This window comes from Manacus vitellinus, unplaced genomic scaffold, assembly GCF_001715985.3.
Source record: "Manacus vitellinus isolate BGI_N305 unplaced genomic scaffold, ASM171598v3 scaffold_8_pilon, whole genome shotgun sequence".
Taxonomy (NCBI): Eukaryota; Metazoa; Chordata; class Aves; order Passeriformes; family Pipridae; genus Manacus; species Manacus vitellinus.
The window spans coordinates 11,696,538-11,709,364 of NW_021940864.1; the positions used below are offsets into that span (position 1 = coordinate 11,696,538).

The 12,827-nt window shown below is 37.4% G+C and overlaps 1 protein-coding gene across 2 annotated transcripts in view; it reads left to right on the forward strand.

Annotated features, from left to right (window-relative positions):
- Nucleotides 1-12,827, forward strand: part of EML4 (EMAP like 4) — an 89,388-nt gene that overhangs the window by 35,150 nt on the left and 41,411 nt on the right. The window contains exons 4-6 of one of the 2 annotated variants that reach the window (XM_018085248.2): nucleotides 1,622-1,750; nucleotides 4,837-4,862; nucleotides 5,309-5,341. In XM_018085248.2, the coding sequence (XP_017940737.1) occupies nucleotides 1,622-1,750; nucleotides 4,837-4,862; nucleotides 5,309-5,341 (188 nt within the window). The remainder of the gene's footprint in view (nucleotides 1-1,621; nucleotides 1,751-4,836; nucleotides 4,863-5,308; nucleotides 5,342-12,827) is intronic. The other variant, XM_018085249.2, reaches the window with a different exon arrangement.

Below are 12,827 nucleotides of genomic sequence, written 5' to 3' on the forward strand. Positions count from 1 at the left end.
TATAATTATTCTACAAAGTGACTGCAGTTTGTATTTTCAAGAGGTTTTTTTGTAGCCCTTCCCAAATTCCTGCTATGTTGCAGGATGGTTCACATTTATTCTCATTCTTTACAGGAGTGAAGTTCTGGTTTTACACCCAGATCATAGAACTGCTTGACTTGAGTAAATGAGGAAGTTTATGTAGGATTACCTCTAAATTCCCATCATTTTAGTGGGAATTAAACAGAGAAAAAAAAAAGATACTTTGGGGATTTTAGATGGTTTTTTAAAGTCAAGAAAATGGATTTTAAGATTTGGGTGGTATCTTCTGAGTTTCAAAACTATGCAGATCACTTGGTGTGGTTTCTTTTTTCTTCATTCATTGTCACCTTACTGTTTTGGAAGGTGTGAAATTTTTTTTTTACTTTTTGGCATTTAGGAGACTGAGACAAAATGAAAATGAAATTTATTTTTCTGAAATTTACTTTAGTTCACAAGATTGTTGTCTTGCATTGCTTGAATTCACAGCTCTAATAAATATTTAAACTTTCACTTGACTGATGCATGTTGTAACACTCCATAAAGGCTCTGTCTCCATGTCTTGCACAAACCCGTAAGTTGTCTGAAGCTGAACTTGTGGCCTGTTATTCTCTTGCCTGGTATCTCACTGTAAAGTTGTCTGAAGCCTTGCTTACTAATCTTTTGCAGTGTGGGGAAAAAATAAATGCTTTTTTTTGTCTCATAATGGTTTAACTTGATTGGATTAACTTGTTTGTCGCAGGACCTTTGAGGTGCTGTGGAAGGAGCTTGCCATTTCTAAGGTTGCATTCCAGGACTTAATCCTGCAAAAAGCATTTCTGACAGGATGAAGTATGATACTATTAGCAGGACATGTGCAAACTAAATCAGGTGGTTGAAGAGTGATTTGGGCTAGATCTCTTTTTGAACATGTATTCCATGTGTGAAATTAATGAACTAGTGACTGCATAACTTGCAGGTTCCCATTAGTGTAAATTGATTACAATAAGATTGCTGAAAATTTCATCACAATTCATGAATTTAATTGTCTGTAATATTGGGCCAAACCTATTTTGTCTTACCCAAGAAGTTTGCAGACATTTGTTTCAAAAAGATTAAAGCCATTAATGTTGTTAAGTATGTGCTAACTGCAAAGCAGCCATATGAAACTGTAATTTGATAGAACTGTTCTGCCTCAGACATCAGTGTGCTAGAGCTGGTGAACAGTTAATCAGGGGAAAAAAGATTAATTTTCTTTGTTATCTACTTAATTGATTTTTAAATATAGTTTATTCTTTAAGGCTAATGTACTTAGCCTAATTTTTTCTGCTCTTGTAATTTGTTAGCAATGTAGTAATGAAGAGAGGTATTTTGTTCAAGTCTTTACGTAAAAGCTTTTGGAAATGCAAAGGAGTAGTTAAAAACGTGGCAACTGTCTTGCTCAATTGTTTTCATTCATCCAGTTAGAACTTTTTGACTAATCTTTTTTTCCTGTTTCATGCTTCAGCTTGAAGGAAGACCTAGTTCTGCTTTTGTCTCCTGCTGCTTGATCTGTCTGTTGCATACGAGTTCCAGTTAGTTATATTATCACCTTGTCATTTAAAATATTTTTTGTTTCTTCTAGCATAAAGAAATCCTTTGCTGCTGAAAAGCCTCATAGTGCTTGGGAGAGTCCAGATGATGGTCGTAACAAGCTGATGAGAATACCATCAACATCTAAATTAATATCAAAAGTGGCAAAGAATGCAGACAAGTATGTATTGATTTGGTACATAAAAGCAAGTGAACTTTAGAGTCAAAATATTATGAAATCGTTTAATTCTAGTCAACTTTTTTCTGTATATGCTAGGACCATTTGCATCTTTGTTTTTGCCATGAGTAACTACTTACATAACTTGCGATGTGATGCTCCAGGTGCCTGTGGAATCTTAAATTTATTATAAAATGTGAATGCAGGATTTTTGCATACATATATTTTAATGTTGCCCGTTTGGATTAGAAGAATTATGTACTATGATTTAAGATGTATGGCTTAATGCCACTGTTGTGAAGCTTCCAACCTTTTTTCCTAATTCAAACTGATTTGAAAATGCAACTGTATTTCCTTGAAGTCAATTTACTGGATTTCACATAGTATGTGTGTTTCTAAAGTAGACTGTAATAGTAGGAATATACTTTTATGTTTTCAGGTAGATCTCTCCATCTGAATGTTTAGCAAATTCCTGTTTTACAGGTTCTAGGTAATACGCAGGTGCCTTCTTTTCAGTGTCATTTCCAGTAGGTGATGTGCGCTAGCCTATCAGTCCTCTTGTCCACTTCCTCAGCAGCAGGTTTTCTCAGTTTGTGGTCTCCAGTGAAGGCCTTGCTGGAGATTAATAGCACAGAGTAGTTACTCCTCCTGCTTCTGTCAACACAAGGTCAAGAGTTTGCTTTTTGCTTTAACTTCACATTGTTGACCCCTATTGTAACCCACAGTACTTGTCCTCAGTACTCTCTGCCAGTTGGGCTTCCTGCTTTGTCTTCACACAGTTTCTCTTTTTGACTTGGTTGAAATTTTGGGGAATTTGTTGAATTGGTGTTGATTTTTTGATTGACCCCTCTCCTGTTTGCCAGTATCTCCCCAGCATGCTGGCAGCTTCTTTGTTGTTGTCTGCAGATTCATAGATCTGCTCGTGAATCTTCATTCAAATAGCCATTAACTGGTTCAAGGCAGAACTACCTGAAAACCCCTCCCACTATGACAAATAAAACTCTTCAGACCTTTCAGAGTAATCACCAGTCTTTTTATGATTCTTTCTGTAGTGCTCTCCTTAGGTTGCATGTAAGACTGTCAAATACATACTTAGAGTCAAGAGTGGTGCAAGTGCATTCCTTCTTTCCTAGGAATGGGAAGAGCAAAAACAAATTAATCTTGGGTGTGGATATCGGCACATTTACTAAAAGCTTAGTACTTAGCCTGAAGAGTTCTGCAGAGCAGTCAAGTGCTGTGTGTGAGGGGATTATGCATTGCATATTTTGCAAGTGTTTCTTTTTCTTTTGTAATTGGTTTTCACTGTTGGAGTTTAAAAACCCTTTGGCAATTTAGATTATAGCAGGGTAGTGTTAGATAATATTTTGGAATGAAAAAACCCTTTGTCTTGATTTTTTTGCTGGGTTTTTGCTATGCTGCTGAAATATCTTTCACAATGGGGTATGTACTTCAAATTTGCTGAAAATAAGAAATAAATTTTACTTTTATTGACATTTTGCATATTGGTTCAGGCATGGTCAAAATAGAGGTATTGTATTTCATTTTTCTGTGATTCTGCTTATTTTCTAAGAGACTTTAAATGTTGCCCTTCTACAATCTGTAACGTAGAAAAAAATCAGGTGTCTAACAGAGGAGTGCACAAGGAAAGATTAGTTTTAATTATTGTCTGTTAATTATTGTCAACATTTGAAGCTGTCTTATCTTAAGTATATTTGGCAGAAAACAAAACTTCAAACATTATCAGTTGTAGACCATCATCTTATTGAAGACTGGGGGTTGTACTGTTTGTGTACCTTGTTCTTTTGCTCACATTTATAACAAAGGCACTATTTGCATACAAGAACACGTATTAATGCTCATTTCTTACGTTCTGTTGCCATATTTCGATAAGAACTGGTTGATTTTGTGCAAAGGCATATGGTTATCTTCCATTTATTTTTCTCTATTAAGAAACGTTGGCCTCATCTGCTTGAAGTTACGTGACTCTTGTGCAAGGGAATAGAATTCAGCCCCTGCTGTGGGCCTCAGGACAGAAATGTTTTACATATGCTTTGCACTATCAGACCAGGATATGAACTTTGTTTACTAAGCTCAGTCTTTAAGCCAGCACTGAGCTGTAAATCAGTTTGATAAAGCCACAAGAAGTAAGAGGGTTCCCACAGCAGTGTTTTTCAGGCAAGACTGGGAATCTACTTTAAATTTTTCATTTGGCAGTGTGGTGAAGGCTGATTCTACCAATAGCCAGAGATGACTTTCCTCATGCATATGCTTGACCCTTTGTCACTGTTACAAAAATTTGACTGCCATCCAGCTAAAAATACTGGATGCCACTCATACCTTTCTGCTGAATTTCAAATGAATTCAAGAGGGTGTTTTATGCAATACATTCTCCCACCAAGGAGTGTTACTCTGTTAAGAAGTAGCTCTGGTGCTGGAAATTAGTATTTCTTCCCTCTTTGGAAAAAAATTATTGAGGTTTTCTGTGAGTAATTAATTTCTGGCTCTGGTAAGGAGAGTCTCAACTGTACTCTGTTGAAGACATTGAACACATCCAGTAATGCTGCACAGATCTGTTTTAAATGAAACTGCAACTTGCTTACATTTAATCCATGTGTCCAATAGAGTTAATTCCTACAAAAATTTGTGGTGTTTTATGCTGATGGCTTATTTTGGCAGGTGTTAAATGCTTTGCATGCAGGCCTGAGGATGTTTGGCAGCTTAAAACATTTGGTTATTACAAGTTCACACTCTCAAAGTGGAATTTTCTGTGCACAAGAAACATGCCGTCCGTAATTTATTTTAGAAGCTTTTTGCATTTTGTTATTATCAGACTAATTCTTAGAAACCCTTGCTATAGAACCAAAGACACTTGAAGTTACTTGAAAGATACAGTGAACTGCATAAAATAATATATGAGTAAAAATGCTAAATAACTAAAATGATCAGTTATTTAGCATCCTGTACTACAGTTACACTGTACACAGAATCTGATGACATTGCTAAATGCAATAATGTGTAAAAACTAGATGGTGTTGCCTTGATAAGTATTGTGCATATTACTAACAATATTATTTTGAATTTTTCCCCAGGCACAAAGATGTCATTGTCAGCCAAGGTAAATAAAAACATTTATTTTTAAATACTGGATGAAGTTGAAAATACTTGCTTTTGACTGAATAGTATTTCCTATAGATGAATACATTGGGACATATGCTTATGAAACAGGGAATTAGAGGTAAAAAAACATTAATAATCTCCAAGATTTTATTTGGTCAAGCATTACTCCAGACATGTTCATGAGTCTTTGAAATTATGGGGAAATGCCTCATCAGATTGGATCTTTAGGACATACAGAAAGTTTTGATGGGCGGGTTGTGGGATTTATTTACTTCTGTAAAACAGAACTTTTTTTTTTAGTATTTTCTCTGTGTGTATGTGCATAGAGAGAGGTTATGAAAACAAAAATCTAAAGTTTTGACTTATGTGCCAGTCTTCTGCAAGCAGGTGTGAGCGAGACTTTAGAAATAGTTTTAAGATATTTTATTTCTGTCCCATAACCAGCAAAAATGTCAACTCGTGAAAAAAACAGCCAAGGTAAGAATAAAGCTATGCCCTTTGGTTGCTTTCTTCTAATTTAGCACTCTCACAAATCTTCTATTTGGCTTTTCACCATCAGAGAGCATCAGTGCATGATCTCTTAAAAACTTTTTGAGCATTTACATAAATATTTCAGCTTTCTTCTTTTGCAAATTTATATGCATATGCATATTGCAATCTATTTTGGGATTATTTGGGGATAGTCTAAAATAAATTATGACACACATAATTTCCTCAGAGATGGAATATGTGTTTGAATAGAAGTCTTGCATTGTTGCCTAAGATATCAGAGTATTAAGAACTGCCAACTAAAAGATTTGTTTTATCTCAGCTTTCTGTCTTGCCAGTATTACAACATATACACACTGATTAGACAAGAACAGAGACGGAAGGTTTCATAGTCTCCTAAAATGAAAAATGAGTCTCTTCTAAAGTGTATATCTTTGCACCAGTGAATCTTGCATTCTGTGGCTACCCTCTGCTGCTGGCTTGTTTAGTCAGGAAAAGGAGCTGTCTGTCTGAACATGGTGGGATGTGAAAACAAAAGAAATCCACTTCTGGTGTCGCAAAACTACTCTGCTTTGATGTCCTGCAAACTGTGCTGAAGCATGCGGTTTCAAAATTAAAGCATGTAACCCAAGTGCATGCTGTACATATCTATGTACAGAGATTCTGTCTCATGCTTTTTTGCTGCTAATTAACAAATCTGTAGTCTTCAGATTCTGTGCTGTCAGCAAGTTTACATTATTCACAGTTTGATTGCTTTTGGTCTCCTTCAAAAAGGAAAAAAAACCCTCAGATTTTTTGAAAGTTACTATACAAATTGTTGGAATGAAAGCAAAATGAATTTGAATCCAATTGCTTTATCTTTTCCTAATTCAGAGAGAAACTACAGGTATAAAAATATTCTAAATTGATGCTTACCAAGAGCATCCTTCAAAGACAAGATGTGTGAAAGAGAATGGATAAACATCAAGAACAAAGAAGAAATGTTTCTTTATGCCAGGTTGCTTAACGCCAGCCGTGGACCGGTATATATATGCAGCAGTGGTTACTGTAAAAGGAAAAGTAATGACTAGTGGCCAGACCAGCTGCAATTTAGCTTTGCAAGGATTGAATAAAACTATTATATTAAAAATACCCTTTCTACTAAAAACAGCTTTTCAGAAAACCAAATTGCATGTAGCTAAAATCTAAAATACCTTCAGTAGTACTTCTTTCCTTACAATGTGCTTCTAGAATTCTACATGTTCTGCCAAGAATGGGCCATCCATAAGTTCTCTCATCCCAGTAGCTATAACTTAAGTGGCCTCAACGTGTAGCCTGCTATCTATTGTGTTACTATGCAGAGGATATGATGAACAAGCATCTTCCAAGTCTGATATGCCATAGTCTGTTCTCAGCCTAACTGGAATGAAAGAGAAACATGATTCAGATAACAGGGCCCCACATATATGGAAGCTGGAGAGAGTCTTATCACAGAAATTGCATTTACTGCATTTTAAACATGTATAATGGCAAAACACAATTCTGCCTCTAACATGGACTTGCAATTAGCAGGATTCAGAGGTTTATTTTTTCTAAAATATGGACCAGTGAGTGTATTTTTGACAGCTTTTAGAGTCTGTGTATGTGAGATTGTGTTGTGTTGTGTTTTCTGCCACAGAAGTAACCATGTGTAAGTTACTTTTGCAGAGGGTTCACCCATCTTTTCCAGTATGAGCTTAGCAATACCTAGTCAATTCTCTATAGTGCAACATCCTGTTCTGGGCAGATGACTTTAGCTTGTTTTGTAGTTAATAGTTGCCACATAAATAAATCAATTTCCAGTTGACACCTTGACCCAGCTGGTCAGGAAGTTGAAAAGTTGCACAGGCAGTTAACATAAGATTTCTGGAGGTAAATCTTGTGGAGCTGGGACAGTGTTGTCTTTGACAGGGTGGGATGGAGGGTTGACTTTGCTCATGGTGTTTGTACAGGACCTTCCTGTTCTGCAACCCAAAGGCATGAGAAATTATAGTTGCTTTAACACTCCTTTGTGGCTTGCCAGCCTTTGCCCCTAGAGGTGAGCATTCTGTAGCACGATGTTAATTAAGTTAGAGCAGCTCCCCAGAGCTGCTCGTTTCACTAGGCTGTATGTAAAACACTGTATGTGCCCCCGGCTCATGCCGCCTGCAGTAGCAATTGTATCAATGTGCTTCCTAGACCTGGAAATTCTGTGAAAGAGGCTCTTGGGAAGGCTGCTGGTGTGCAAACTGTCAAGCTTCAAAGAAAATCTACATTAAAAATCCTTCGGTGTCTTTATACACACATAAAATAAGTTTGGAATCACTGTGAAATTGCAAATTATCATAACAGAAGGTGTTTGCATGGGATAATGGGATGGAAGATGACATTTTTGTGTAGCTTTGAACATCCTGGAATCACTTTGTTTCCTTTTTCTGATTCAACTATTAAAGAAACTGTTTTGAAAATGTCAGTATAGTACCACAAAATATAGATAAATATATTTTTTGCATGTTTAGTTCTTGTAACCCAATTTTTCTAGCAGCAGAAGTTACTGCAGTAATATCTGTGTTGCAACAGTCTGTGCAGATTCATTCTGATTTCTGTTGATAGTATGTATTAGCTATTATAATGAAAGACTTCAGGAATAAGTGAGAATCTGAGATGAGCTTCAGTAGTGAAAGGCTTTAGCTTTGGTGTCTGGATTGACTGGTTTGATATGGAGTCCCCAGAGAGTGTTGCATATCGACAGATATCGACAAGACCTAGGCAATTCTCTTCTCCTGCCAGGAGCAGCAGCAGCACGGGAAGCCACAGCCTGCAGCTGCCTTGGGGGCAACCAGTTGATTTTCCTCTGTTTAGCTCCATGCCGAGGCCACGTGTGTTACAATGTTCATCACATTCCCTCGGTGCCTTTATCTCTCCCACTTGGGTTGAATTGCATCTACTTCATGTTAAGGTTAGTCCTGAGCTTTATGCATCTGGATATGTGCTGAAGCAGAGGTCATACCGTCAGTTTGTTTGTTTGTCTTTGTAAATCAGGCCAATCTTTTTACAATAAAATCCAGTTCTAAGAAGGTATTAAAATTCTGTGAAAATCTGATGACAATATGAGTGAAATGAACAGGTGCTTACTGCAGCCCTAAAAGAACCCTAACTAAAGTTATTCTTTTAAATTCTTTACCAGCAGGTGTTTATAATTGCCTGTAAAATCCATCTTGCTTTTCACTTCAGCAGAAACATTTTTAAAGTATTAATCATAAAGCATTTGTATTTTTATACCCAGAAGTTAAAGGCCTGGCTTATTTTAAGATAAAAGGTAATTTATTTCACTGAGATTCTGTGTTTGAGTTTGATTTTCAGTGATAGCGGCTCCATATATGAATCACTTGTTTACTTATTATAAAGTAATGGGACACTTAAACTTTTTGGATGGCAATAAAAACCATATGTGAAAGACTTAATGGGAAACATTCACTGCATTCCTACGTTTGTTTTTTTGTTGTTGGTTTTTCTCTTGTGCTTTATTAGTTTCCAGTACTATTTATTCTGTTAGTTTAACTGTGCTATAGCTCTAGCTTCACAGCACAGAGCAGTCATGAAGCACAGAACGGAAAAAATTTACCCTGCTGACAATGTGTCCTGTCCTCTGAGAGTACAAAATTCAGTAACTACCTTGGAACAGTTTTTTCATCAGGCACAGATTTTCTGTCAGATTATTATTGAAGGCACTCTTGCCCTGAGGGCAAATGGAGACCCAGTCTATCTCATTATTGGGCTGCTTGATCTCATTCAGGCACAGTGAATATTATTAAAAACCATCAGTACTGTCAAAAAAAAAATTTGTATTTGGAAGTTTTTACCATTGGTTCTTGTTGAAGTTAGAATTTTATTATTTAAGCAGGAAGCATTTAGATACAGTTTGATTGAGCTCGTTTGTGTCCAGTATTCCTTTTTGAGTCCTTTTCTTTTTTTCATAAAAAACTAGAGTTTAGTATTAAAATTTCAGTTAGTTCATTGCAAATGGTAACTGTCGTTAATACTTAGATTCTTAATGTCACCTGATATGTTAAAAAGCAAGGTTGTAACTGTGGTTTACTTATCAAATTATATAAAATTTAATAACCAAAGACATGGTAAGAAGCTTCCAGGCAAAGTTGTAAAATCATTCCAAATCAAGGCAAGTCTATTGTCTAATCTGCTTTTTCCAGCTATTTGGTTGGCATTGCACCAATAGCAACAGTGGCTGTCCTCTTGTCAGGTTCAGCAAGCGTGTGGTGAGAGATGGCAGACCTGCAGCTACATTTTAATTCCTCTGTAACTTAAAGTGTAGTGGTCTGGGCATGGTGGCTGAATTTGGTTATTCGTCTCTGTGCTATTAGCGCTGATTTAAATTAGAAACAGGCTTCTAAGCCTTTGTCCCTCAGGTTAGTGGTCCTGCAGAGTTCTTGGACACAGGCCTGAAAGCAGAAAGCTTGTGGGAAGAAGCTATTTGTAGTATTAAAAAACATAACTTCACTGGTCAAGCAACTAGAAGGTGAAGACAGATTAATAAATGTACTCTGGATGTGGTAGTTTATTGTAGAGCGTTCTGCTTGGCCAAGCTAGTTGGATTCTTCGGGGTTTTTCATTTGCTTGTAATTCACTTTAAGGATAAGATTTAGATGCTACACACAAATAGAACTGAGCTGAGGGTTTTAATGCATCGACCCATGTTGATCTTTCAAACTAGATGGGGTGGGACCTGCTGAAAAGGTCACTAATAATTTGCAAAATTCCTGTAGTGATTCTTTTAGAATTAAACTTAAAACCATGTAGAAAAGCAGTTAATTTTGCTGTTTGTTCACTATTACCTACTCTGTGTGTGTGTGTATATATATAATCTGCTGTATGCTCATTAGACTTCCCTTTATGCATACACTTGCTAGCTTAAGAGCAGTTAATTACAGCACAGACTTGCAGGGCTACCTCAGTGTCTTGTCTAAATAACGAGGAACAGTGGGATATAAAATACATTTTTCTAATATTTTGTCCGGTTTTGTTGAAGAAATCAATAATTGAGGATGAAGGCTTCTCACATCCTTCTACAAAACCACTGTATATTCCTTGACAATTTCTTTTTGAGGAATGCTTTTTGGAAAACAGGATTTTGGTTTTGTAATGTCACTGTCTTCAGATTTCTGATGTACCTAAAAAGTAGCTTTCATGTCTCCTGAATTGCTTTTCGCTGTAGATATTTCTGAGTTAATCTACAGAGACTTCTTTGATGTTTTTTTCTCCTCCTTTCAGTTCCTATTATTTTTATTATTTTCCTTTGCAAACCTTCCATATTTCCCTAAGAATATGATTCACAGAAAGTAATAAATTCTTATGTGCCATTGCATAAGTCTTTGTGTGCTGACTTCATGGAAGCACTGTCCATGAAGTGCTTCGATAGCACTTAATTTCAGCCTTTCAGATGGTCTGTCTTGCCATATCTTTGCTATCTGTTACCACCTGCAGTGTTTTTCATTGGCCTTACCTTCCAGCTTGCTTCCCCTGAATTGCTGGATTTTAAACTTTCTTCCAAAGGTGAATTAATAGACATTGTTGGGAGTTGAATTTTACTGCTACCTTTGTGCTGCTTTTTTCTTCTTTCTTAATCTCCTTTTTTTTATATAAGATTAATAGCTTATTTATGTTAACAGTAATCTGCTTTTGATACAAGGAGGCTTTGCAGAAAATTTTCAGCCAGTCTACTGTATGTCTACAATTTTCTATTTACCCCTAGCTTTAGTCCTGGATTCTTGGTGTTACATGCTTTACCAACAGTTTCTTTGCATGCAAGGTCAGTATAGTGGCTTACGGTTACTGTGAGTGAAGATGCACTTGTTTCCTTGCAGATGAGCCAGGCTTCTGGAGTTTCCTCTCACTAGCAGCACCTTGTTTCACTGACATATTTATTTCTCTTTTTTATCAGCCTATAAACTTTCAAAGAACCTGCAGTAGATTCTCTGGTTGCTAACATCTGCTTCCAGCCTGTTGGGACCTATTTGGCTTAGTGTTTACACTAATGAACTTAACATAGGAAAGTAGTAGCACTGAAATTTCACTAATGGCATGAAGCTGAGAGTCCAAATTGATAGAGTTGAAAGCTGAGATTTTAATACAGTAAGACCTAGATGTTCCTGAGGCTTGGAGTAGCATAAGACAAAGTTAAATTATTCAAAGTGAAAGATCACACATACAGGAGTTGCTAGCAAAGTTCTAAACAGGTTGCCTGCCAGAATTCAATGATGGGGAAAAGGGCTATAACATGCTACTTAATCATATGAAAATTAAACCACTAACTTATGAAAACACAAATGGAATCCTAGGATGTATCAGAAGTAATTCTAATGGAGATCCATAGCCTTTTGGAAACTGTTAATGCATCAAAACCCTGGTAGGTTCTCTTCTGTAATACTGCATGCACCAACAATCATGAAAGATAAATTTTGTGATGGTGTGGAGACAGACTGAAACCTTATTGTTCAAAAGAGAGTTAAATAGCTGATGTTTTTATTTTTTTCAAAATTAAGGCTGGGAGGATTGCTGTTTTCATGCTCACCTGATGCACTTTCAGGCAGGGCAAACCTGTGCTGAAGTGAGCAGTCGTGCTGTCAATACACACAAAAAGAAAACAACCTGGACATGTGATATTGTCACCTGGAAGTCGAGAGGTTCCCAACTACTAGGAGAGAAGGAGGTTTTTGGATGCTATTCTGAAATCAGTAGAGTGTGTTTGTGTCACCCAGTGGCAGCCAAGACTCTGCTCTAGAAAGTGAGTGCTGCAGTACCCTGCAGAGTGAAAAACAGAGTGATGCAAGCAGAGGGAGGGCTCTGAGGGACATGCTCTGGGTCCATCAGGCTGGACTAGGCTGAGCTCAGCCAGGACATTCCTCACAAAGCCACAAGCCTGATCAGTGCTCTAACCCACCTTTACATGGGCCCTCACCGTGTCCTGGCTTCTCTCTTTGTGTCTCTCCTTCTGAGTAGTGTTTTGGGTCCCTTCATGTGACTGTGGTCACATTTTAGTCGGATGAAGTGTTTCTGCATCTGTGGGGCTGAGTTAATAATTTCCCCAAACCTCTGGGGAAGCCACGGAGAGCCAAGACCTGCAAGGAGTTTGCTTAGGTCCAGCACACCCAGAGGACTGCTACATGAGGCTAATAAGCCTGAGCCGATCCTGGGAGCAAAAATTGGGAGTGTTGATCCTGTATTCCCTGGCGCTTGTGCAAAGAGCTTGTCAAGGCTCCAGAGGTGAATTACTGTGGAGCCAAGCAGAGTTTGGCAAGGGCTGTGAATTTGAGCTCAAAGCTGCACAAAAGTAGCTACAGCTGTTCCTGGTGAAGAGCTGGCCCCTGAAGCCAGGAAGCTCCAGCCACTTGATGCTACCTTTTGTAACAACTCTGAGCCTGAGCTGTTACTTTTTGTGTGGCGTGGATAATCTGTGGCA